At 38.2% G+C, this 26,510-nt stretch overlaps 1 protein-coding gene across 1 annotated transcript in view; it reads right to left on the bottom strand.

The window, feature by feature from the left end:
- LOC139946091 (QRFP-like peptide receptor) overlaps positions 1 to 24,347 on the bottom strand; it is a 31,772-nt gene extending 7,425 nt beyond the window's left edge. Inside the window, exon 1 of the mRNA XM_071943696.1 lies at positions 23,754 to 24,347. Coding sequence (XP_071799797.1) covers positions 23,754 to 24,193 — 440 coding nt within the window. The 5' untranslated portion in view covers positions 24,194 to 24,347. The remainder of the gene's footprint in view (positions 1 to 23,753) is intronic.
- Between the last annotated feature and the right edge of the window lie 2,163 nt (positions 24,348 to 26,510).

The raw sequence follows: 26,510 nt of genomic DNA, 5'->3' as shown, positions 1-26,510 counted from the left end.
ACCAGTGGTATAGTGATGCAGGTTTTTGTAAAAATAAAGAAAGAACGGGATTATATTTTGATCGATCATCTGATCAAAATATAACTTTCGTTTTCTGAACTTAATTGGTTTATAGGACAATAATTGTTACTTTCCTCTTCAAATGCACGGTAGATTTAAGACCGGGGAAACAATCCCATAATTATCTGCGCACAAGTATTCCGTAGTAAAAGTAAGAAAATACATTATTTACAAAATTCTATTTTTAATAGCACTTATATTGTTGACGCTTCTCCTATTCGTATAGAGTGTGAACAATGTGATTTTACGCCGACACTAAGAAGTCATACTATTATTATTGTTTCCTGTTTTCCCCTGGCCTGTTAATTACTAGAGCGTCCACGGGAGGGCAAACATAATGCTTGAGGATTTAAAAAGCAATTATTCACACCGCACAACAATAGTTTCTTTGACTGTTTGAGTTAGATTGATAATTATCCATAGATTGAGAGTTCATGTTTGGATATTTAGATTTCATAACTAACTGTTTTTTTAATCTGCCAAACCCCGCGGGGCAGTGTGAAGGAGAAGTTGTAAGATTTGCTCTGATCCGGTCAACGAACTCGAAGCCTTATTAAACTTCCCTAATCACGTCATGTTTGTATCGAATTCTTCGCTACTTTCTTTGAATCAAGCTCAATTTAATTCTCTGACGAATTACGTATTTTACTGCAGCATTGATTTTAATGACTGTTATTGAAAACAACAACTTCGAGTTAAATTTGCGTAAGGTATTCCTTACGGGGAATTATTTACTTACGCTATTTAGAATTATTTCTTGTTGTCCTGTGTTGCAAAGTTTGTAAGTTATGGACGACAGTTATGTTACTGAACAATCAGAGCGGGATTTGAACCAGAGCTTACAAAGGTGAACAACCTGTTTCTTATTCCATTGGTCGTGGTACGCTATCCTTGCAGAACGCATGCGCAGTGAAAGCATTATTTTATTCATAAGAAACGTTTTGAAACAATCATTATTTAGTGTGATCCCACTCTCTCGTTAATTACTAGTGGAATGACACCAGTTTAAATTTCGAAAAAAGAGTGATCTATTCTTCATGAGTAAGGGGAGGGAGAGGGGGCGCTGAATAAAGCACTTTATACAGCTTGGGCCTCGGACCCCGCCCACAGGCCCCTGATGATGTGATCAAGGGCTAATCCATGACGGGGGTTGAGGGGCGGTGTCCCACCCCCCCCACATATCTCACGCCTTTACCTTGTATGTGGGGCATCTCATAATAACTTGTAGAACGGGCAAGCGAAGTCAAAGCCTCACGGCAGGGTGTCCGGGCCCGCTTACAGGGTATCCACGCAGGGTATTTCAAAAAATTTCGTTGACAGGAATGCGTTCAAGTCATCACTTTTGGCTGACAGCAAATCTTAAAATTACTGTATTCAATAAACTGTTAAATTGTATAGTCTAGTTAACAGTTTTCTGGTCTCACGGATGAAATAATATTAAACAGGGTTAGCGGCTTTGACAAACTTACCCCGGGGGCATGTATCGCAGCCCCACCCCCGTATCCGCGCTCATGTTTGTTACTGATACCAACAGCGCAGTTAAATTCATGGCATCAACACGACGTGCACTCTTTACACCGTCCCCGAGGGAATTGAAAACAGAAAGGAGTGACAAGTCTCCTGCAACCGCGGGATCACTGTAATGATTTGAATATACACATATTGTTTAAAAACAACCTAACCCGTTGTTCCTCAAATAATAGAGAGCAGCCATGTCTCATCTGGCCCCTTGTGGCACCACCCCTTAGTACACGTATACCCCAACTGGAATATAGACCCCAACTGGTGACTATAGTGTTAGATGCCAGACTAGAAACGTTTTGGGTAGGTTCGCATCATCTATGTTGTATTATAGCCTTTTCCAAACGGGGTACAAGACCTATCAATTTGTATAACATTACCTTTTACAGATAGCCCAATGTTTTACCTTTGAGTTTCCAAAGAGACATTAGAAAATGCATTTAAAGCGAAATGGTTCTGCACACCCCAGTCGATAACCCTCACTCTAACCATCGCTATAATAATCACATCATATCAACTTGTCATCTTAGTACAATAAGCATGATGCATGACAGTCAATTCCAATTATAAATCGAGGCTATATCGTATTGAGTTTCACCATGGTTTTACAACTTGAGCTGCAATCAGTTATACGGGGATTTTGTGCTCAATTGTTCGAGAGCCTGATCTGGCTACAAAATCACAGGCAGAGATCAAATTAAATATTTACAGGTTTTATAGGCCAGTATTCTCGAAATAGTGCCCGTTTCAATTTTCAGTCAAAAAGTCAATCGTATCCCCGTACGCGCACAAGCTCCACGCCCGAAGCCATTTATGAGACTCAGACTGTTGAAGGTTTAGTTTGGCAAAAAAAACAAAAAAAAACTCTTCCAAATTGCCATGTGAGTCAGGTGTCTTGCCAAATTATTCACAACTTCAATGTCAGGACCCCCTGCCATAACGATGTAAAGCACGGACCTTAATATTTGCGATCATGACTTAATCAAACAGCGCATGCGCGCACATAATAGCTGAATTTAAGTGTAATAGACATACACTGTTAATTATCACAATACTTTTGTTCAACCAACTGGTGGTTATTCATTTATTCATGCTTCCAAGTTATGCGTGATAAAAAAATAAAAAACTCGAAAGTTTGTAGTATTTATCAGGAATGGATAAAGGCAGCTCTGTTTACATAATTGTGGCTCTCCCTTTAGTTTCTCCTAGCGGTCAACTCTGACGCCTCATGGCTAAATGGAATCGAATACAAAAACAATTCTCTAAAAGATGGTTTTAAATCTATTTGGTGTTTTTTGTGTGATTTTTTTAATTCTAATTATTCGCAACCATTACTGGAGCGCGAACATCACCCATAACTTTGATATTTTACTAATTACTCATACCAACTACTTCTTGATATCAATTGGTTGCGACATATTTAGACCCCGCGGTATACGTACCCTTTAAAGCCACCTGGTTTGCAAAATGTTTTATTTAATCAATCTAACTCGGACGACATTCCAGTTAACCAACATGTACCCAGGTATAATCGTTTTGACCGTGTTGAATTCAACAAATCAGCCAGCTAGAAAAAGGGAGAACTAAAGCAGGTGCCGAAATCACTTTTAATTGATATCATCCATCGGCACTTTGCGTAGCCAGTTGACAGCCCCGTGGATATCATTGCTATCTACCCCCGATAGTTGATGAACTACGTGTGCTTCACGATTCCTAGTCAGCAGGCTGTCTGGGTTGGACGTGGCATGTGTCACGTTCCTAACTACTACTTTGACTCAATTACAGCTACAGCTATTTTCAGAAAGATATGAACCATTATTCTGATCGATGTTTTTTGGTTAATATGTAAATAGGTGATGTTTTATTCTCCTCAAACTTATAAATAGTATTTAAATGTTAATCCTACACACGCGCTGCTTAACTCGGAAACTGCACTTCTCAATCTACTAAACTATAGAAAACACCTAAATGAAAAAAGGACGATCGGTTTTTGTTATGGTAAATCAAAATCCAATAACAACGAAAGACAATGTCGTTAATTTGCCATTGGTACTTCCATGATGCATTACTCAAGATAAATCGTTTATATTTACTTCCTGGATTTGTCTGGACTAAAGTGATTTCAATTTCAAAATCCGTAAACATCATAATGTCGGTACTCTTTGATCTGTATACTTTTTCCATTCCCCCAATTAAATCGGGCAAGAACCGAGTCTACAAATCTTTTTCCTATACGTGGTAAAGAGAGCAAAACTTCATCTTGTTGTTCATTAAAGTCACCTGGAAGTAATATCTTGTCAAAATAAAGCTTTTGTCACTTAAATATGTGTTTTGATGAGTGTAATATGAAAAACAATTAACTAAGGTACAAATTTGAAAATAAGCCCGACCCGAGAGGGCGCTGTTCGTGACGTCAATCGAGGCGCGATGAATCGCATGCAGTGCCAACAAAATAGTGACGCTTGGCGCAAGCTAAAAACATGCCCTCAAAGTTGAAACAATACCTGATTTTTTTTTTTCATGTTAGGCAAATGCTCCTTTAGGTTCGTTTCGTCTTTCAGGTACCTTCTTCGACTTCCCCACTAGCTGGAACAATTGTTAGGATGACGTCATGTTTTAGAAAAGAACTTTTCTCTTCATGTCAAAATGTGTAGTGTATTCCGGATTCTCGACGCACGACGGCTCGAAGTGTTTGCTGCATGCACAGCGCTGGAAAAGACGTCGGACCGGACCCTTTTGCAAAATGATCCGATCTTTAGTTTAGTTGTTTTGCTGCATCCACCTGCTCGACATTGCCGGAAAATACAAGAAAAAACCCTTTTAGAAACGTAAAACTCACGACTAGGACTTGAATATACTTGCACGTACATGTGTTCGATGTTAGATCTAGGCAAAGTCTTCCTCGACTGACGTCACAAAAGGGGTAGGCAGATCCGTCATCCCCCATACAACTTTATTTATTTTTGTCAACATATAAATCGTTAAAAACAATTACTCAAAAATGTATTTTATTGTTCAGAAACATATCTCTACGGTTTGAAGAAAAACAATTCTATTTCCAGGTGACTTTAATATTCACAGCGTTCATTCAAGTTGATGCAATCTCATCTTAATTAGAGTAGCCTATTAGTCAACATCGGTAAACAGTATTGTCCAAAGGCCCAAACTTCGTGTATCACAACTTTATAAAATAACAAACCTGTGAAAGTTTTGGCTCAATCAGTCATCGGAGTCGGGAGAAAATAACGGGAAAACCCGTCCTTGTTTCCGCACATTATTATTTTTCGCCGTGTGATCATGCCATGTGTTTAAAATAAATCAGTTAGTCTCGATATCGATAATTGATAATATTGTAACAATGTTTTCTAAAAAAGTAAGGCATTTCGTGGAATAATATTTCAAAGGAAGTCTTTCACCATTACCTTCTGTAAACCCTTTAAGTTATTTGTAAATCTGTGAACTTTTAATTTTTATTCTGTGCAGAAAGTGTAATGGTTTTAATTATTCACATTGTTTTAGATTCTTATCTGGAACTCGTTACAACAATTGCGTTGGTCAGGTTGTATTCATCATTGTTGAATTAATCGTTGCTGTTTCAATTTTACTAATGTTCTGACTTGTTCCGATATTTGTTTCTTATTGTTGCGCAATTTTTAGAATTAGTGACGAATGCTGACTAGGTTTGTGTGGTATAATAACAAAGGTTGAGCGAAGTATCAAAAAACATAATATAAGAAAACAAAACTAAACATAATTCCTCTTATCAAAGCGACTTTGATTCAAAATAAAGGAAAGAAACTGTTATAAAAATCATCTATCAACATTTTCAACAACATTAACAGTTAACAATATTTGGACGTATATTGTTACTACTTCCACTCCAAATCCAAACGATATTTTACACCATCAATAAAGAGATAAAAAACAAATATTTTGATCAGCATTCTTGCCGATATTCACAATCTTTATGGATAGCTCGGTTAAACTAACTTGGTAAGAAAGTAAAACATCAATTGAATTTTAGAAGTATATACGGGCGTGCTGTGTGCAGTCTCACACAAACCTATGAACCTATAACACGATTATAAAACACCCGACATTTTATTTGATTCAATTCGTATTTTTTATTAGATTTCCAGCACCTCAACGAGTGATTCTTGGCAGCTCCCGCGGGACTCTCTCCGAAAACATCATTACATTAAGAAGAAACTCCATAGCTTGGAAACCCTTCCGTGGAAAACGGTGCATGATGTTGATTGATGAATTCCAGTTAAAAACTGAAATCGAGCGAAAGGGCTTCTCCGTTAAGAAGGAGGGGGGGGGGGGGGGCAGCTGATTTGGGGGGTCTTCCGAGGCGTTCTCTTCTCTTAGGTTTTTATAAGGGTCTGGTCTGTGAAAAACTGTTGTGTACGACCCATTGGCGATGCATTTTCATATCCGGGTAATTATGTTCAAATCAGACGATTTATTTTGGCTCTGTCAAGTCTAGAAGTTGATCATCAAATTGCACTAAATAAATTATGTATTTGTTGAATGTATCTGTCGATACCCGTTTTTACTTAAAGGATTTGGGTACCTTTTCAAAATGTCCATAGATTTACATTAAACTTACAGGGTTTGGAAATAATGATAGTGGAAAGCTTCCCTTCAAATATTACTTACTGAGGTGCTGTAGTTTTTGAGAAATGAGTAAAACAATGTCATGAAAATACGTTTGTAAATGATTAAAATAATTTTCGTCTCATGAGACGAAAATTATTTTCATGACATTGTTTTACTCATTTCCCAAAAACTACAGCACCTCAGCCTGTAATATTTTTAGGGAAGCTTTCTACTATCATTATCTTCAAACTGTGTAAGTTTAGTGTAAATCTGTGGCCATTGTGTTTTTTGTCCTACAAAGGTTACATAGACCCTTTAAAGACCTGTCGCCACTTCGTAGCAGACAATTTAATGGGTTAGTCTGTAAACAAACTAATTTAACAAAAGTCTACAGCGTTGATAAAAGGTATTGTATTTAAAATAAGATAATGATATTACAATGTGCTAATAGCTTTTAGTAGATGGATAAGTTGGTTATTTCAACAAGACAATGTCAACTTATGTGCGAATAGTTGATAACTATACCTCTGATGAGAATTTCAGCGATATATAATACTTGCTAATAATGACCCACAAGCCATCCCCAAACAAACACGAATGTCACGCTATACTGTGGCATTGACTGCATTACACAACGACAATAAGTCTATAGGCTTGATTTTAAAAAGCAGTGTACAGACAAAGGTTTTGAGCGAACAAATAATATTAAAATTCTCGGCATTTCGAATCGACTTTTCTTTCTACCTTGTTCCAGTTTGACCACTTAGTCAAACCGATACAGAAAATCACTGATGTAATAAATTAAAAACTGAGCCCGCATCGATAATTTAGAAACCATGGAAATCTTGCATTTCGTGTGGATGGGAAGGTTCCCAAATAAAACGTTAGGACAAAGATGACGATATCACATTCGTGAATATTTGTCAAAAAAAACAATGTTTTTATAAGAGTGTACATTTTGTTTCCATGAAAATTTTGTTTGTATTGTTGATGTTTGTATACTATACTTTTCCTTGTTAAGTGGTTGCTCTTTAAGATTCTTTTAGTTTGCTTTTGAGACAATTCCTAAACACTTTACCAGTGAAACTGTTTTACAAATATAACCCCTTTTTATAACACTTCTTTGTATAATTGTTGTTCTAATTCTTCAGTAAGATTTGTTAAAGCCCGAACGAACAAATCAGTAACAATAAAAATAAAATTAAAACAATATTAATAAAAACAAGTAGTTCAGTTTGTCTGTCGCAAGGCTTGTACATTGACACCTCATCGTATAATTATTATAATCATAATTGAATGTCTTGTTTTGAGTTCAAATAAACTCGCGTTGCGTTTTGTGCACTCATTGATTAATGAGGTGTAAATAATTCAATATCATAGGATGACTACAGACACCTCGCCTAGCCGAGAATTATCGATAAGATTCGGATTCAAACTTCTGATTAAAATTTGTCAGCGTTTTTGAAATATTTCTCTTAGTAACAAACCTCGACTAAAGGCATTTAATCCTGCCACAGATGGAATATATATCCTCAATATATTTGCATCACTTATAAGGAAGTCTGTCCCAAAGTGTCTCAAATTAGAAGGAGAAAGCACTTTAAGAATACACGGAGGACCTTTCTTACTAGTAAATCGATGGCACCGTGTGTCAAATGACGGACTCTTTGGCTTCAAAATACAGGACTCAAAACAACATAGGATTCGTCGGTCAATCACTAAAAAAAACCTTTACTCTAATGAGTTTCATTTCATCAAGTCTACCTTTAAAAGGATCACCCACTCTTATCTTATTAACAAGTATAGCTGGTCATTGAACCCCACTTACCTTTCATTCATTCAATATCAGTACCATACGATCTTGCAAAACATAAGACAACTTTATAATCAATCTCGTATGATATGATTGAACTTTTATCGCCACGTCGGTGCTGTTGTTATTATATAAACATTTCTAAGAATATAATTAAAATCAGTGTTTGTGCTGTTTTTCCTACAGTAATACGATAACAATGTACGACTATATTAAGGGATTTGAGAGGGGTTTCATAAAATAGTTAAAACATTGTCAAAATCAGCATGCAACTATACGGCATGCAGTTTGTCAGAAAGGGGGAGGGACCTTCGATGCACTGCAGACTTTGTACGTTGCTTTCCATCTTCCAAACAAACAGAAAACGAGGAAATTGGCTATCCTTCTGAAAAATTGTTTGGTTTGTATAAATCATTTGAAATATAACTGTCTAAAATTCACAGGCGTGGTTTGCATTTGACTTGATCTTCACTCTCATATAGACCCGGTTCGAATCCTACTTCAAACTCAATCTTAGGTGAAGTTCCTTTGCAAGTAATAATAAATAATAACAATAACAATAAGATTTGTAAAGCGCACATATCCACCCTGCTATGTGTTCAAGGCACAGAAAAGAAAAAAACAGAGTGACACGACAAAATTAGTCCTTGAAAACCTTAGAAATAAGATAAGTTTGAGAAGAGATTTGAATTTTGTGGTAAAAAGACAAGATCTGATTAAGTGGAGAGAGTTCCAGATGCGTGGCGCAGCTGAAGAAAAAGACCTGTCACCCCATGAGTGTCGAGACTTGGGTTCAATGAGGAAAAGCATGAAACTTGATCGAAGATTCCTTGATGGAGTGTAAACTTGAAGCAGTTCAGAAATATAGTAGGGCACCTTGCCATGAAGAGCTTTGTGGACAATGAGCATCAGCTTGAAGATGATTCGTTGAGAGATAGGGAGCCAGTGTAGTTGTTTCAGAATGAGGGTGATAGAACAGGATTTTCTAGACATTGTCACAATGCGGGCAGCAGTATTTTGGAGCCGTTGAAGTCGGGAAATCTGGTTGTTAGGAAGATTGTAGAGAAGAGCATTGCCGTTGTCAAGACGAGAAGTAACAAATGCGTGAATGACCTTTTCAGTGTCACTTTTGTCCAAGTACTTGCGAATCTTTCCTATATTCCTGATATGATATGATGATAGACGAACAATGTTGTTGATGTGTGGCTGAAGTGTCATCGATGAATAAAAAATAACCCCTAAGTTCAGAGCTTTCAGGCTTTCATAATTCCAGGAAAATTATTGGTTTCTATAATTTCATTTTAATGCACAATCGGAAACCAAATTTATATAACGTTTATTTTTGACTGTGATTGAATGTAATGTAATGTTTCTATACACTGTCATGACGTCCGAAATCATTCGCAATATTATTAGTTTGTCCAATAAGTTGTTAGTTTAATAAATTAGTTTGTTCGATAAGGACAGGTTTTTGTGTCTCACTTATATTCTTAGCACACGCCACACCGGATCAAATTACCGGCACATTTCCAGCTGGTTAAACAGTCTGTGATGCAAAACAACCGTAGCTTTCCAGCTGCAATTCGGCTGTGACCAGACCACAATCAAACCTTACTATCTGTGTACATGTTCGTATTGTTAAAAAAACAAAAACAAGTTGCATTATTATTTTTCATGAGAAAAGCGCACTACTAATGAAAAACCAAAAGCAAAAAAAAAAAAAAAAAACCATCCCTCCCAAAAAAAACAATGAAAAAATTAAATAAAAAAATCCAATACTATCTGTGTCTTTTTTTCGCATTGTTGTTATTAAGAAACACCCCAGCACTCCCGTTAAACACTCACAGTTGTTATTGTTAAACCTGCAGAAGACTGATAAAACATTTCTCTGATGAGCGTTTGTTTTCTTCTCTTAATCCAATCTTAAACCGGCTGTATTTCCAAGGGTTAATCCTCTATCAGTCACATCGAATAAAACGTCTTCTGTTTGCTCTCTCTGCTTGATACTTCACATTAGCAATGCCTCCTACGATTGGCTGCACTGCCCCTGGTCATAACTTGATGCTCTTCAATATTTGTAGTTCCCAGACTCGGGAAATGAGCTTTTGAGAAAGGGGTGGCATGACCCTCCAGGTATCATACCGATTTGTACCGACGATTTATACAGATTTGTTTAGGCTGCATTAAAGGAACACGTTGCCTTGGATCTGTCGAGTTGGCCTTTGAAAAGCGTTCTGTAAGCGTTTGTTGTAAAATGTATGGTTAGAAAGATATTGTACAAGTATAATACAATGATCTACACAAATATGCCTTGAAATTGCACGGTTTTCTTTTTACCCTGTCGACTAATAACACGGTCGGCCATTTATGGGAGTCAAAATTTTGACTCCCATAAATGGCCGACCGTGATAGTTCGCGACGTAAAAGGAAAACCGTGCAATTTCGAGTGATACTTGTGTGGATCATTATATTTTACTTTTAAAACATCTTTCTAACCATATGCATTTCATAACAAACGGTTTCAAACGCTTTTAATAGACCAACTCGTCCGATCCAAGGCAACGTGTTCCTTTAAACGCACATCATACTCCGAGCTATGATCAACACCCGGATTGCAAGATATAGGCATGGATATCACAACATCTGGATTACGTATAGGATAATGCCTAGATAATGCCGAGAAAGTCGGCTACAACATCATCTGATAGTCTGTTTCTATCACTAACTTGTATAAATTTACTTAAAGTCAAGAAACAAAATCACTTATCTGCTGCCACTTTCGCTCCCGATCTATGATGCCACTATCGAAGGAACGAGCATATTTCCTAAATGTTGGTCTTCGTCCATTGTTCACACACCACCAGTGGTGTTCACTGGAGTGAACAAGCTTACGTAATACATACAAACAATTGACTTAAAAATTAAACAATATCGCGCCATTCGTGCGAAATAATGGAGCGATTTTAACGATAGCATGACGTCACAGGTGTGGGTTAAGTCGCATAATGCCCTCGGTGAACGCGCCATTCGTGGGTAAGAATGGCGCGCACCTCGGGCATTATCCTATACGTAAAGTACAGATGCTCGACATAAAATTCAACAGCTGGGCCCAATTTCATAGAGCTGCTAAGCACAAAAAATGTCTTAGCATGAAATTTTTTCCTTGATAAAAACATGACTACCAACCAAATTTCAACGTGATTTTCAGGATAAGCAAACAACAGCTAGATACCAGTAACAAGGAATATGCAACAAATTGAAATTTGGTTGGTAATCCTGGTTTTACCAAGGAAGACATTTCATGCTTAGCAAATTTTGGGGCTTATCAGCTCTATGAAATTATGCCTAGTTCATCCACGTATTTAAAAGCCTAGGATCCATTCATTTCGTTGAATGATTAACGAACATTAACATCCATGGCAACCTCATGCCCAAAGGCCTCACCTAAATCAATTCGGACATCGTTGACATTCTGTGTCCAACAAAGGTTGATTTATCGATTACAGTATTTACGCTTTCATGCCATGTGAATAAAACTTTTCCATTTACTCATACCATTGTAAACTTGAACATTAATCAACAGAAACCGTTGCATATAAATTAAATATATTCCTACGTTTTATCTTGTTCATCCTAAAAGAGAAAAGTGAATGTACACATTCTATAATTAGAGACTAGTATGACCCGAGTCCATGGGCAGTGAGTGACTGTCTACTCCTGACGTAATCTGGCACTTATCTGGGCAAGCAACCAGCCCCAAAGCAACCTGAGGAAACGGCACGTGCGGTCATCATTTTTATCTGCAAAATTAATGCATGTAATACAGTAGCGGCATTTCCTGCATGGAGACTTGGTGGGGGGGGGGGTAGTTACGCCTTAAATGCCACTCCGTAGATGTTGTTCTCCCCTCCCCTCCTCCCTCACTCTTGAACATTGCCTCAGTCATCCTGTCTTTAATTGTAGACGATCAGTGATCTCTAAGTTTTACTGTACGTCTGAGCATCTCGTGTTGGACTCCACGTTCAGGATTGCAGTGATGGCTGTAGTCTGTTGAATCAAACCAATCCATTCATACTCCACTCACTCAGAGACCACCATTTGTGTTCAAACTTCAACTTATTTAACTGTTTCTATGTGACTGTAAACAACATTAATTGGTTTAACCAGACGAGATTGAGTCTTTAAACAGGAGTGTTTACGAGTCTGGAGCAAGTACGCTTCGATGTCATTAGTATAAGTGGTAAGTAGTAGTTTAAAGGCACCTGGAAATAGGATTTTCTTTTCTTTTAAACATAAGAGTATATGTTTATTAACAATAAAACAATTTTTTGAGTAACTGTTTGTCACGATTTATATGTTAAAAAAATTAATTAAGTGACTGGGGTTGACTCCGCCTACCCCTTTTGTGACGTAGGAAAAGGAAGACTTTGCCTCGATCAAACATAGACCCCCTCGATGCGTAGACAAACACACGTGCAAAAGTACATGTAATTCTAAGACGTGAGTTTGTACGCTGCGAAAAAGGTTTTTTTTCTGGCATTTTTCCGGCAATGCCGACCAGGTGTATTGCTGCTGGATGCAGCAAAACAACTAAAGATGGGGTCAGTCTTCATCTGTTTCCTGATCCTGCAGATCCCAAGTATAGGCGGTTGTGGGCTGTGAAAGTCAGATTAACTAGAGCAAAGTGGTCCGGTCCGACGTCTTTTTCAGCGCTGCAGCGAACACTTAGAGCAGTCGTGCTTCGAATCCTGGATACACAACTCATTTGACATGACAAGAAGAGCCATTCTTAAACACGACGCCGTCCCAACAATTTTTCTAGCTAGTGGGAAGTCGAGGAAGGTATCTGAAAGACGTGACGAACTCAGAGGAGCATTTGCTAAACGTGAAAAAATTCGGGTAAGTTTGAACTTTGAGGGTATGTTTTTAGCTTTTGCCAAGTGACACGATTTTTTGTTGGTACCGCATGCGATTCACCGTGCGTGCAGGTCCTATGTGACCGTCCGCCCATTATACAGCAGCCATAGTGCGTGCGTGCAGTCTGCTCCGTGGCCGTATTTCTATAATAATACGTAGGCAGACCCACATCTTACAACCCATTTGGTCACTAAAAAGTCGCATAGTTAAATAAAAATAGCAGCAATAGCTTTTGTAAAAACCACTAGGCGTTCAACATGTTCAAGTTTCAATGTACGTATGTGTGTAAAATCGTGTCTAAATTTGTTTTGATGTGCCATGTTCCCAGACGTAATGTACGGGGGCCCGACTACAAATTTTCTCTCCAAATATCGCGCCTTGAAATACGTCACGAACAGCGCCCTCTCGGGTCGGGGCCTACTCGTAAATTTGTAAATACAATCAAAACTAAGATTTTTAAACCTTAGTTAATTTTTTATTCACATTCCTCTCATAAAAACACACATTTTATTGACAAAAGCTTTATTTAAAAAAAATACCACTTCCAGGTGACTTTAAAGATCTCAACAATTAGTGTTTTTTCGTCCATCTGTTATATTTGTAGCGTGTTTGAGATTGTTGCAGAGTAGCGCCCACATAATGACGGTGATCAAGTTGAAGTGATTCAATTGAGTTTTCATTCGAGCGTTGTAGATAATGAGCTACTTTATTACGTCACTACCACTTGTTCATGGGTGGTTACTTTTAAACATCGTCAATGTGGCTCTTAAAGGCAGTGGACACTGTTGGTAATTGTCAAAGACTAGCCTTCACAGTTGGTGTACCTCAAAATATGCATAAAATAACAAACCTGTGAAAACTTGAGCTCAACCATTCATCGAACTTGCGAGATAATAATGAAAAAAAAAACCTTGTCACACGAAGTTGTATGCGTTTAGATGGTTGATTTCGAGACCTCAAGTTCTAAATTTGAGGTATCGAAATCAAATTCGTGGAAAATTACTTCTTTCTCGAAAACTATGGCACTTCAGAGGGAGCCGTTTCTCACAATGTTTTATACCGTCAACCTCTCCCCATTACTCATTACTAAGAAAGGTTTTGTGCTAATAATTATTTTGAGTAATTACCAATAGTGTGTCCACTGCCTTAAACATGTTGCCAAAGTGACACATCTGTTAAGTTAAAAACATTCAGTTTCATGACGGCAATACAACAAATTGTCAATCTCAACATGTGATAATTTTTTTTTATAAATGTGTTTCTTCGCGACCAACAACAACTAAATGATAATGCCTCTACGATTCTGTTCTCCCCAGTTCATTATAAAAAATGCTTAGTCATTTTTATCAGCGTACATAATGATTCATAGTTTTGGAGATCTAAGAAGTAATTTTTTATAACATTATTATGTCAATCTTTTCAAGTTATCTTACTGAATGCAAATCTTGCTTTTGGTTGTTTTTTATTTTCTGACTCATACGTGCCACGAATCGAAATGAACTATATAATGTTATGCTAAATTTTAACTAATATCTAACATTTTTACAAACAAACGAACAATCAAATGGAAATTAATCTTAAGAAACAAATCAACCAAGTATGTCCACATTGCGTTACACGAAAATTCCATGTTCAATTATGGCGGCATACACAAATTAGTCAATACGATCTGATGAACCAATCTTTAACTTTTGAAGAAAAAATATACTTCGGTATTTATAGCATTTGCAAAAAGATCTGCTAGAGTCGAAAGGTCATGCTAATACTCCAAAGTATGAATACATGTCGGTAAAACATTGGGTTTTGTTTTGTTTTTTTAAGTTGTTTGTACTTTTAAGGTTTAAGCGTAAGTAATTTTAACAGTACACGGTCTCTAGCTATAACTAACCATACGAAAAAAGCGACATGGGTTAAAAGTAATGGTTAAACTTTGAAGAAACTAGAGTGGTGGTAATAACTTTTCAGAGAACTGTACTTTTTTTACCCAGTTCGTTGGTGAAAACGATTGATCCTTTGCCATCGTGTCTGTTTAACCCTTGACTATGATGTGGCCGAGGTCATCCACGCAATACCTTTATCTAATTACAATGATATAAACCCTCTTAAGTATTACACGGTTGTTCAATTCCAATTTTCGAATTTACTGGTTGAGCTGTAAATGTAACAATTCTTCTACATGACCAGCTCAGAGGCAAGGAATTTTGAGAAAGGAAAAAATTATGAGCAAAAAGGAAGAAGGCAAGAAACAACCGCATACTACATACACACGTCTTGGCAAAGCATCAAACCCTGACTACGTATGCACTAAAAACATACATAAATCGGCAACGTTGGCAATAATTTTATCATTTTTTTGGAACATACATGTAAGAGTCACTTGCCAATATTTGCTGGGCAACTTCCCATGAATAACTTTATTGTACAATTTGCATCAACAAAATGATAAACACAACCTAGATTTAAGAAACATATTTTGACCAAACGTAGCTGTATACATTGATAAAATGATAACCACGATTACCGTATGATATTAATGATAATGAGTTGGTTTACACTATGTATTAACCGCACCCTTCTTGCATAGCGCTGATATTCACTCAGTGATTTTAGGACATGAAGTGATGAGACCTTTTTATGTTGTGCTATTTTAATAGTATGAGACCTTTTATGAAGTGCTAAGTATGAGACCCTTTTATGAAGTGCTTTTAGTATGAGACCCTTTTATGAAGTGCTTTTAGTATGAGAACCTTGTATGAAGTGCTATTAGAATGAGACCCTTTTATGAAGTGTTAATAGTATGAGACCCTTTTCTGAAGTGCTAATAGTATGAGACCCTTTTATGAAGTGCTTTTAGTATGAGAATCTTGTATGAAGGTCTATAAGTATGAGACCCTTTTATAAAGTACTATTAGTATGAGACCCTTTTATGAAGTGCTATTAGTATGATACCCTTATATGAGTGAGTGCTGTTAGTATGAGACCCTTTTATGAAGAGCTATTAGTATGAGACCCTTTTATGAAGAGATATAAGTATTAGACCCTTTTATGAAGTGCTATTATTAGAAGACCCTTATGTGAGTGCTTTAAGTATGATACCCTTTTATAAAGTGCTATTAGTATGAGACCCTTTTATGAAGTGCTATTAGTATGAGACCCTTTTATGAAGTGCTAAGTATGAGACCCTTTTATAAAGTGCTATTAGTATGAGACCCTTTTATGAAGTGCTATAAGTATGAGACCCTTTTATAAAGTGCTATAAGTATCAGACCCTTTCATAAAGTGCTATTAGTATGAGACCCTTTTATGAAGTGCTATAAGTATGAGACCCACTTATGAAGTGCTATTAGTATGAGACCCTTTTATGAAGGGTTTTGAATATGAGACCCTTTTATGGAGTGCTATAAGTATGAGACCCTTTTCTGAAGTGCTTTTAGTATGACACCCACTTATGAAGTGCTAGTAGTATGAGACCCTGTCATGAAGTGGTATTAGTATGAGACCCTTGTATGAAGTGCTATTAGAATGAGACCCTTTTGCAAAGTGCTATTAGTATGAGACCCTTTTATGAAGTGCTATAAGTATGAAACCTTTTTATAAAGTGCTATTAGTATGAGACCCTTTTATGAAGTGCTATTAGTATGAGACCCTTTTATGAAGTGCTATAAGTATGAGACCCTTTTATGAAGTGCTATTAGTTTGAGACCCTTTTATAAAGTGATATTAGTATGAGACCCTTTTAAGAAGTGCTATAAGTATGAGACCCGGATGAAGTGATATTAGTATGAGACCCTTTTATGAAGTGCTATAACTATGAGACCTTTTTATGAAGTGCTATTAGAATAAGACCCTTTTATGAGGTGCTATTAGAATGAGACCCTTTTATGAAGTGCTATTAGTATGAGACCCTTTTATGAAGTGATATTAGTATGAGACCCTTTTATGAAGTGCTATTAGTATGAGACCCTTTTATGAAGAGATATAAGTATGAGACCCTTTTATGAAGTGCTATTATTAGAAGACCCTTATGTGAGTGCTATAAGTATGAGACCCTTTTATAAAGTGCTATTAGTATGAGACCCTTTTATGAAGTGCTATTAGTATGAGACCCTTTTATGAAGTGCTAAGTATGAGACCCTTTTATAAAGTGTTATTAGTATGAGACCCTTTTATGAAGTGCTACAAGTATGAGACCCTGTCATGAAGTGGTATTAGTATGAGACCCTTGTATGAAGTGCTATTAGTATGAGACCCTTTTATGAAGTGCTATTAGTATGAGACCCTTTTATGAAGTGCTAAGTATGAGACCCTTTTATAAAGTGTTATTAGTATGAGACCCTTTTATGAAGTGCTACAAGTATGAGACCCTTGTATGAAGTGCTATTAGTAGTGAGACCCTTTTATGAAGTGATATTGGTAGTGAGACCCTTTTATAAAGTGATATTAGTATGAGACCCTTTCAAGAAGTGCTATAAGTATGAGACCCGGATGAAGTGATATTAGTGTGAGACCCTTTTATGAAGTGCTATAACTATGAGACCTTTTTATGAAGTGCTATTAGAATAAGACCCTTTTATGAAGTGCTATTAGAATGAGACCCTTTTATGAAGTGCTATTAGTATGAGACCCTTTTATGAAGTGATATTAGTATGAGACCCTTTTATGAAGTGCTATAAGTATGAGACCCTTTTTATGAAGTGCTCCTAGAATGAGACCCTTTTATGGAGTGCTATTAGTAGTGAGACCCTTTTATGAAGTACTATTAGTACGAGACCCTATTATGAAGTGATATTAGAATGAGACCCTTTTATAAAGTGCTATTAGTATGAGACCCTTTTATGAAGTGCTAATAGATGAGACCCTTTTATGAAGCGCTAAAAGACCCTTATATGAGTGCTATTAGTAAGAGACCCTTTTATAAAATGCTATTAGTATGAGACCCTTTTATGAAGTGCTAAGAGACCCTTATTTGAAGTGCTATTAATATGCGAACCCTTAAGCAGCAAAAAGGTAGCAAAATGTACCTTAAACCATTGTGAACAAGAAGACGTATAACCTAACAAATCTTAACCAAGTCCAAAACTGTTTTCCAAGTGAATTCAAACATCAAATTATATAAATCTTGTTTAACCGCTTTAAAGCCATTATACACTTTCGGTAAACAGTATTGTCCAAGTCCCACACTTCGTGTATCACAACTTATATATAAAACAACAAACCTGTGAAAATTTAGGCTCAATCGGTCATCGGAGTCGGGAGAAAAAAACGGGAAAACCCACTGTTGTTTCCGCGCGTTTCGCCGTGTCATGACATGTGTTTAATAAATCCGTAATTCTCGCTAACGAGAATTTATATTGTTTAACCTTTTTCTCAAAAAGTAAAGCATTTCATGGACTAATATTTCAAGATAAGTCTTTCACCATTACCTTCTGTAAACCCTGTAAATTATTTGTAAATCTGTGAACTGTTTTTGTTTGTTTCTGTATCGAAAGGGTCCAATGGCTTTAACCCAGACTAAATTACCTCATCACCTTGACCAAAAACATCCGCCTTGGTTTTAACTAATCGCAGTCAATGACCCTAAGATTCATACGATCAATGTTTTATTGGTTGTGTATGGTTTCAAAACACTATTATGTCCATGTACTATTCCATACCCTCTTGAGGGGCAGAAGAAGACGTTTTTCTATACAGATCTTAATCACTAAAGGTTGATCTGCATCTTGGTCCCAACAGGCTTAGAGTAACCGCACCCTAGGCACATCGATCTTAAATACATTCTCAATAATTCAAACCTACGCAAAATATTATCAAAAACCTTTGCTGGACTTTCCCTCGAAACAAAGTAAGCTCAGACTGCAGTAGGTAACACTTTTCACAAGCTCAACAGATTTTCCTTCTTGGTGTGGAGAGATGACCGAGTTTGGGCTCAGAATAGTTTGGTGCCGATGGAAGTTGATTATGCACATGTTCAACAATGATGGTTTGCTTGTGCCGGTTCGTTCTTCATAACTCATCATGCCATGTCCAATTGGCATGTCTAAATTTCATACAGCGCACACACTAGATGAACAGAAACAGCTAAAATACATTGTCTTGTCTGTACAGAAAAGGTAACTCGTTTGCGTTTGGTGTCCTGCTTAAACATAGCGGCTGATGTCTGATTAGAAATGAACAATAATTATAAACCTTACTAATGCAAAGTCGGCTTAAGCAATCCGTTAAATGCATTGTTACTGCTTAAAATTAACTCATATTTGGGGAAATGATGTCCGCATATCCAAAGCTTCAAAACATAACAAGTCTGTTGGAAACTTGTTTGTGCTCAATAACAATACATTTTAGGCCTACGCATGGCTAGTTTTCGTTGAAAGTTTCGTTGAATATTTCCCCGGACACCGTCTTGAATCGCAACTCAAGGTGATTGACATTTTGTGTTATTTTTAGCATCCAAATTAAAACAGCTATGGTCACCATAACATTGCTTTGGGGCGATAGGGGGCTCCGTTGGCAAATTGCCGCTGATTACGTTGATTTTCCACCCATCTGATGCTTTACGTCCCCACCCCCTCTCACGTCAAAGATTACAAGAAAAATAATCCTAACTGCGGAACTTCAAATGCATTAGAGGTATACACTAATCATTAAACAATTTTGCATGATAATACAGGTGTATTAATGGACGCCATTAGTAAGGAGGCATGCTTTGTGAGATGAACAAGCTACAGTTAAGGCTGCATTGCTTCGTGAGATGAACAAGCTGTGTGTCTGTAACGTGTAAAGCAACATAAATTTGAATTCGGTGCATTTTGTTTGATCTCAAAGGAGGCTAGTTTGACACAAATGTAAAACAAATTCAAACGCTCAAACAACAATACGCAACTGTAATTCCCATAAAACATCCGATTTGCTTGGCTAGAAGCAGGTCAAACCTAACAAGCAAGTGCTCTCAATCTTTCTAAAAAATACAAATGAAAGGGGGAAATGGGGTCGATTTGTCAATCATAAGCATCGGGTCTACCCGTTCAAGAGACCGCACGCGTCACAAATACTACAAGTCAGAACGGAAAACCATCTGCTAGCCACGAGAAAAGGCTTGTAGTTTCTCAACGGACACAAATTGGAGACAAATTGGACGTGATGGGTTTGTCACTAGAGGATGGTCTAGCGAATGTTCACTAATGACTTATCCATAATTTCTGAGCAGAACTTCAAGAGTGTCGCTCAGCAGTGACGTGTAGATGCTACGTGATTTGTTGAGCAATAGACCGTTCTTTAATTTGGCTTTTTTACAACTCATGACAGAAACGGCTGGAAGGGACGTATTTATAAAATCAGCTTTTCATTGATGGATGAGTCGTTTAACCTAATACGATAATGGTCCTATAACTGTCCATGTTACAATGCTTGTAGCGTTCTATTTGTCTTATCTTGGGTAAACCAATTTCATTCCAAGTGGTTTAAATCGTTATTTGCACTGCCTGGCAGGGCAGTATCAATCTTTATAGCAAGAATTCCATTTTTATTTTGACCCCAAATCTTCAAACCAGATCATCTTCAAATCCAGCGTACGTAATTATTGACGTTTTTACTAACAAAGCAATTTACCAACCAACAATTAGCTACCACTAGATTACTCTTACACAGAAAACGTTTGAACACATTTTTGACACTTGTATAAACGAGTTGAGTCCTTTCCCTTTTGCAAAAATTTACATTAAACTACGATTCAATGATTTCAGTCTGCGAATGGTCGTTCATTTATTTTTCCTGCCATCTTTGGGGCAGGCTTCCCGTGCCGTTACAGACAAGGCTAAGGACGTGATTTCCGTTAGGTTCCGTTTCGTCCATCGCGCTTCAATGTTTAAACATTCAACTTTTACCCTAATGACTGATGATTTACCGCCTTCGGGTTTGGGCTAGCAGCTGCTACTCGTGTGTGTTGAGCAGAGCTTACCCTGCTGAATAGATCCATACCTGGTCCATGCAGAGCCTATCACAGAATCCAGATCCAGCAATTAATATTCGTCCACAATTAATGTTCAAAACAACTCGTCACGTCCCTTTGCTCGTGGTTCTACTTTAATTGAAAAAGCGATTCATCGTCACATTCACAAACCGTTATGAAGACAACATGGTTGTTATTCTGAGACGAATGTTAAACATCATTTGTTGTATATAGGTTTGCGGTAACACCATGTGTGTACCTACTTGCCAGGTAGAGTTGTTCTTCGAGAACTGTCTTGCTTTATTCTACTGCCGCGGAGTAGATAATCGGAGGTTCGGGAGACTTCTTAGTTCTGAAAAGAACTGTCCTCCTTTTAACTAGGGCGGATGGTATAGAAAATAGACTGGACTACTACTTTAGCTTATATAGGATCGTAATTAACTGTACTGCCGCGGAGTCAGTTTTGAATTGGTCTCAACGTTTCGACTAGCTTGCTCTAGTCATCGTCCAGAATATACATTGATGCAATGCCTCAAATCCAATTATCATTTGTGATAACATAATCATTGAAGATCACTTCAAGGAGTACTGATGCTTTGGTGATAATGCTGCTGCTTTTGTTGTTGTTGTTATTGTTGCTGTTGTTGCTACATATATCCCAGGCCTAAATGTAGCACCCATGGGCTACTTGAAGCCTTGATCATTACCTCTCGACTGTATCCCGAAATAACCCCAACTCTCGTGTCGCAACTATCCTGTACCCGAATGTAGTCTGGACCCAAATACTAACTTATATAATAGGTGATTAGCGTCGAGTTTGTACCCTAAAGAACCAGTTGAACCCACACCATTATTGCTTCAACACTTTAAGATGGTCTCAATCCCTTTCTCAACCTCTTGTTGCGAAAGTAGAACCCGTCACTCGTCTTCCCCTCTCTTGTTAAGACACTTCAGAGAATAGAACCTGTTTTTCTTACACCCCTTGACTTCCATACTCTCACATCACAATAATTGATGCATACTCGTGATTCAGGAGCGAATGGATACGACTGTGACGATGAAACTAGGGTGGAAAGTCACGTCGGTGATTGAGGCTTTATTTTGTTCTAATTTAAGCGGGTTTAACTGTCGCGCCATTAAGTCAATACAAATAGACATGATGAGTTTGCACACCGAACTCAACCAAATTTAAAACTGCTCTTTTTTTAATTAATGAATTGAGCTTTGAACCAGGTTAAAAAGGAGGTAAACTGAAATTAGATGGAGGGGAAGGGTCACCATGGAATTTGTCCCATCCTGTTATTTCGAAATGTGTTTGCTATATTTCCCGTCATTAAATCCACCCCGTTCGATCTAGTACAATCCCAAAATGTATACTACACACACGCCACAAACAGATTAAATGACAGCTATGCCTTAAAACCTTAATGAACACAACTTGTGTGCACCATTATTCTCTACAGACTTCAAACGTTAGTTGCACTTTCTGTTTCTTCATATTATTTCTTTCAACGCAAATCAATTGTTTTTAATAAAAGGAGAGGTATATACGGAGGGTGTGTGGACTGCTATTCCGGTACGACTGAATCAATGTCATTTGATGTTGTGTCCCAGTGTAGACCCCCAAAAGCAATGTTTAACGGCTCTCAACAGATATTCATTTCTCACAAGCCTTCTACTACTTTCTCGGTGCCTATTGATCGCTGCTATATTTCTGCAAATCAGTGCACTTGTTTCACAGCCATCCTTGTCATTGACTCAGAAACGCAATATCTTTACAGTAACCCAACCCAGGCTTGGGCCCGCTCTCCTGTAATGGTGCGTACAAACATTGCTTCATAATTCATGTCATTGCAGCGTCCAGACAGGGTTGCCAGCGGTCAAGTCTACGCAAGAGTGAAATCTTAGAAGCGCTGCTTCTCTACGAATATCTCGATTCGACCCAGTAACCTAGCTACGAAACCAGCAATGGATATCGCGTAAAATTCATCCGGAAGTGATCCATGGTCCGATGACCTTAATTTGACCATAATCTGACCCAGTTAAAATCACGCGACACTGATAAAGTGACTTGTTATCATTGATTTTTATAGTGGATAGAGCAATGGCCTATTTTAAAGGCAGTGGACACTATTGGTAAATATCAAAGACTAGCCTTCACAGTTGGTGTATCTCAACATATGCATAAAATAACAAACCTGTGAAAATTTGAGCTCAATCGGTCATCGAACTTGCGAGATAATAATGAAAGAAAAAAGCAACCTTGTCACACGAAGTTGTGTGCGTTTAGATGGTTGATTTCGAGACCTCAAGTTCTAAATCTGAGGTCTCGAAATCAAATTCGTGGAAAATTACTTCTTTCTCGAAAACTATGGCCCTTCAGAGGGAGCCGTTTCTCACATTGTTTTATACCGTCAACCTCTCCCCATTACTCGTCACCAAGAAAGGTTTTATGCTAATAAATATTTTGAGTAATTACCAATAGTGTCCACTGCCTTTAAAGTCATTATCTAGAGGTATTTTTGAGGCGGATCCATTGACCATTTGTTGAACGGGCTTTATCAGACTACCTTCGAAACCGTAGCTATGGTACGATTTCCGCAACTTCGGCTTAATAAGAACAGTGTAAGTGTACTTACGGTTCCCCACCCAGAGCCTTACAACGAGTCTCACCCGCCCGAAGTCTTAACCGGGGTCTCGACCGCATCCCCACTCGGGGTCTCGACCAGATCCCCACTTGGGGTCTCGACCGGAGTCTCACCTAGGGTCTCATCCAGAGTCTCACCCGGGGTCTCACCGAAGCACCGAAGCCCCATCGAAGCCTTATACTGGAGCCTATGAAAGGCCCAACTAACCACCAAGCCAGTACTTTATGAAAAAGAGTGGTGCTATTACCTTTCAAGTGCAATAACCGTCAAAGTGTAGATAGAGCATGTTGGTGACACGATGTTGAGGTAAGGTACAACTCGGCATAGGACTTCTCCAAAGGGCCAGTGATCTAGGACATCGACCACCATCTTCATTGGGATAAGAAACAAGACGAGAAGGAGGTCGGCCACGGCAAGGTTCCCCAAGAGGAGGCTGGTTACCGTATGCAGGCGACGGCAGCGGTGGATGGCGAAAATAACCATGGTGTTACCGGACAAACCAATGAGGAATATAATAGTGAAAGCTGCCGTAGCTGGCGCCATTATTGTCCAGTCTATTCCTTTTTGGTAATAGCCATAATCACTTGAGTTACAAGTATCACACCCTGATCCTAAACTGCTGTACAAACTGAAGCTCTGCTCCGGGTTGGTGCCAAGATCTCCACCATCTAAGCTCACATCACCCATGGTTATTGAACGTTTCTTATGCCGGGCTCTGAGCCTACTCTCGCTTGGATAGTGTCTTCCAAAATGAGCAGCAAAATGAACAGCAGTGTTGGTTTGACAATCTTAATAACATGTCATCGCCGGATCAGTTGAATGGTGATGAGCGATGTAATGGCAGCATAAATCAAGGATACGACGCCGTTCCGGTAGCTTCCCAGACATGTTTATTGCCAAATTCTTAACAAATGACAGGATGTGAACATCTGTAAAGAGAAGTTTATAGAATTGTGAATACAAAAAGCAATCTATATTCTGACGCACTGTCGCCATGTTGACATCATGGGGTATGTTCAGACAGCGTACTAACTTAGACCCGAACCGGTCTAACTTTTACGAGCAGCGGGGGGTGGTCGTAAAAATAAAAACCCATTGCGTTCAGACAGCACAGAGTTAAACCCGATCCGGTTTATCTTCGGTTTTAAGAGGTCAAAGTAGACGCGACCCCGTTGCTCTAACATCCGGTTTTATTCATCAGATTCACGCACCGAGTATGCCGATATACTGAGTGCCCCATGCCCTGGATGATACAAATGGCTCAATCGAACGCGGTAACAGTTTTACCGTTAGGAGGATATGGGCACTTAAAACAAACATGAACACGACTCGAAATTATTTTTTTAAACAAACAAAATATTGATACAAACCGCCGAGAAAACTCACCAAAATATTGTCCATATTCCATGAAACAGAACACGTTTCATTTTTGTGTTTTGTTTTATACCACTGTTTCCGATTTAATAAATACTTTTAGTTTGTACTTCAATCGATTGGAAGTTGCGATCTCTCAAAAGCTGGTGCCGCGATTTTTATTCCGATTCGTTCATAAACACAACTACACACGTGCAAGTTACGACATGTACTTTGCAGTATTTTCCCAACTTCCCAACAACGTGGTGATATTGCTGGCGTAGGGAATTTCCCCTACACACAGCCTCGCGCCCACTGCAGTTCATTCTCCTAGATTGAAAGTACAGCACGCTAGTAACGGTGACGGCAATAGAAAGGCACATCCACGGGATCGGTGATGATAACTATGGGATATCAGAGAGTGATCACTATGGGATGGCAGCGCTGTACATGTGAGAAGCAATACAAAATATGCTTCTTCGCTGCGCTTGTAGTATACGCATGAAAAACAGTTTCAATTTATTGTAGGACACTCAACAAAAAAAGCTTGGAAAATATAATTTTGTTTCAGAATTTAATAAATCATGGGCGTGGGCCTGTGTTAAACTGCATACACCGATGCGATCGAGAGGGTTTCGCCAACTCGGTAAGCGGCAAGAAAGTAATATAAATACTCGGTGCTTTTCAGCATCAGAGGCAACAGAAACCGTATACAAGCACTCCGGGTCCTGGGCGTGTGCATTGAACCACACAATGGGTCGTCCGTTGTGAGTTAAAACCGGATGTCATTCTGTCCACACGCAGTGTTAAAAGATAAACCCGAACCGGTTTAGACTTAGACCGTCTCGCTGGACGGTTTAAGTTTTGGGGTTTAAACCCGATCCGGTCTAACTTTATTTGCGTTCACACGCACAAAAGTTGAACCCGAACCGGTCTAAGTGGACTTGGACCAACTTTAGTACGGCGTGTGAACGACCCCCAAGATACATTTCACCACGACAATTAAGACCATTATATGTCATCAATTCAAAACGTAACCCCCTTTTCCCCTACCCGATAACGCTTGTTTTATTCTTTGCGTTCAGCGTAAACCATGAAAAAGGTAAACGGGTAAAAAGGTTAAAGGAAAAAGTCCCCAAGTGTTTTAATCAAAAATGATCAACTAGGTGTTACTGATTAACCATTAAAGTACCTACTAATTTATTGTTTCTAATGACATCCATTGCTCATCGTGTTACGTCCCATAGCGCTTTAGATCGACAGATACTTAATTAATACAGCGAGTTCAGACATTCAATTAACCTGTTTTATACATCTGACCTAACTGTTTGACGGGAGTGATTTCTCCTCGGTTGGTTATTAAATTAATGAAAAAGAAAGTAACTTATAGGAGCTAGCTGGGGGAGGAGGGGGGGGGGGGCACAGTGTGCCTCCTATTCTTTGCCCGTAACTCGTTATAGCTGCATTTTAATTTTGTCCACAATATATTTTGGGATGTATTGAGTTTATTAACATGTGTCACCTAGTTCCGGCTAACCGTATGTCTTTTAGGATGGCTCAAACATTTTTTGTTTTTATATCCACCACTTGTTTTGGTTTCCAAACAGCTGCACGTAAATGGTTACGTATGGTGAATAAAAACCGCCGCCAT

This window comes from Asterias amurensis, chromosome 13, assembly GCF_032118995.1.
Source record: "Asterias amurensis chromosome 13, ASM3211899v1".
NCBI lineage: Eukaryota > Metazoa > Echinodermata > Asteroidea > Forcipulatida > Asteriidae > Asterias > Asterias amurensis.
Note: the sequence above shows the minus strand (reverse complement) of the source record. Positions and strands in the feature narration are given on the sequence as shown.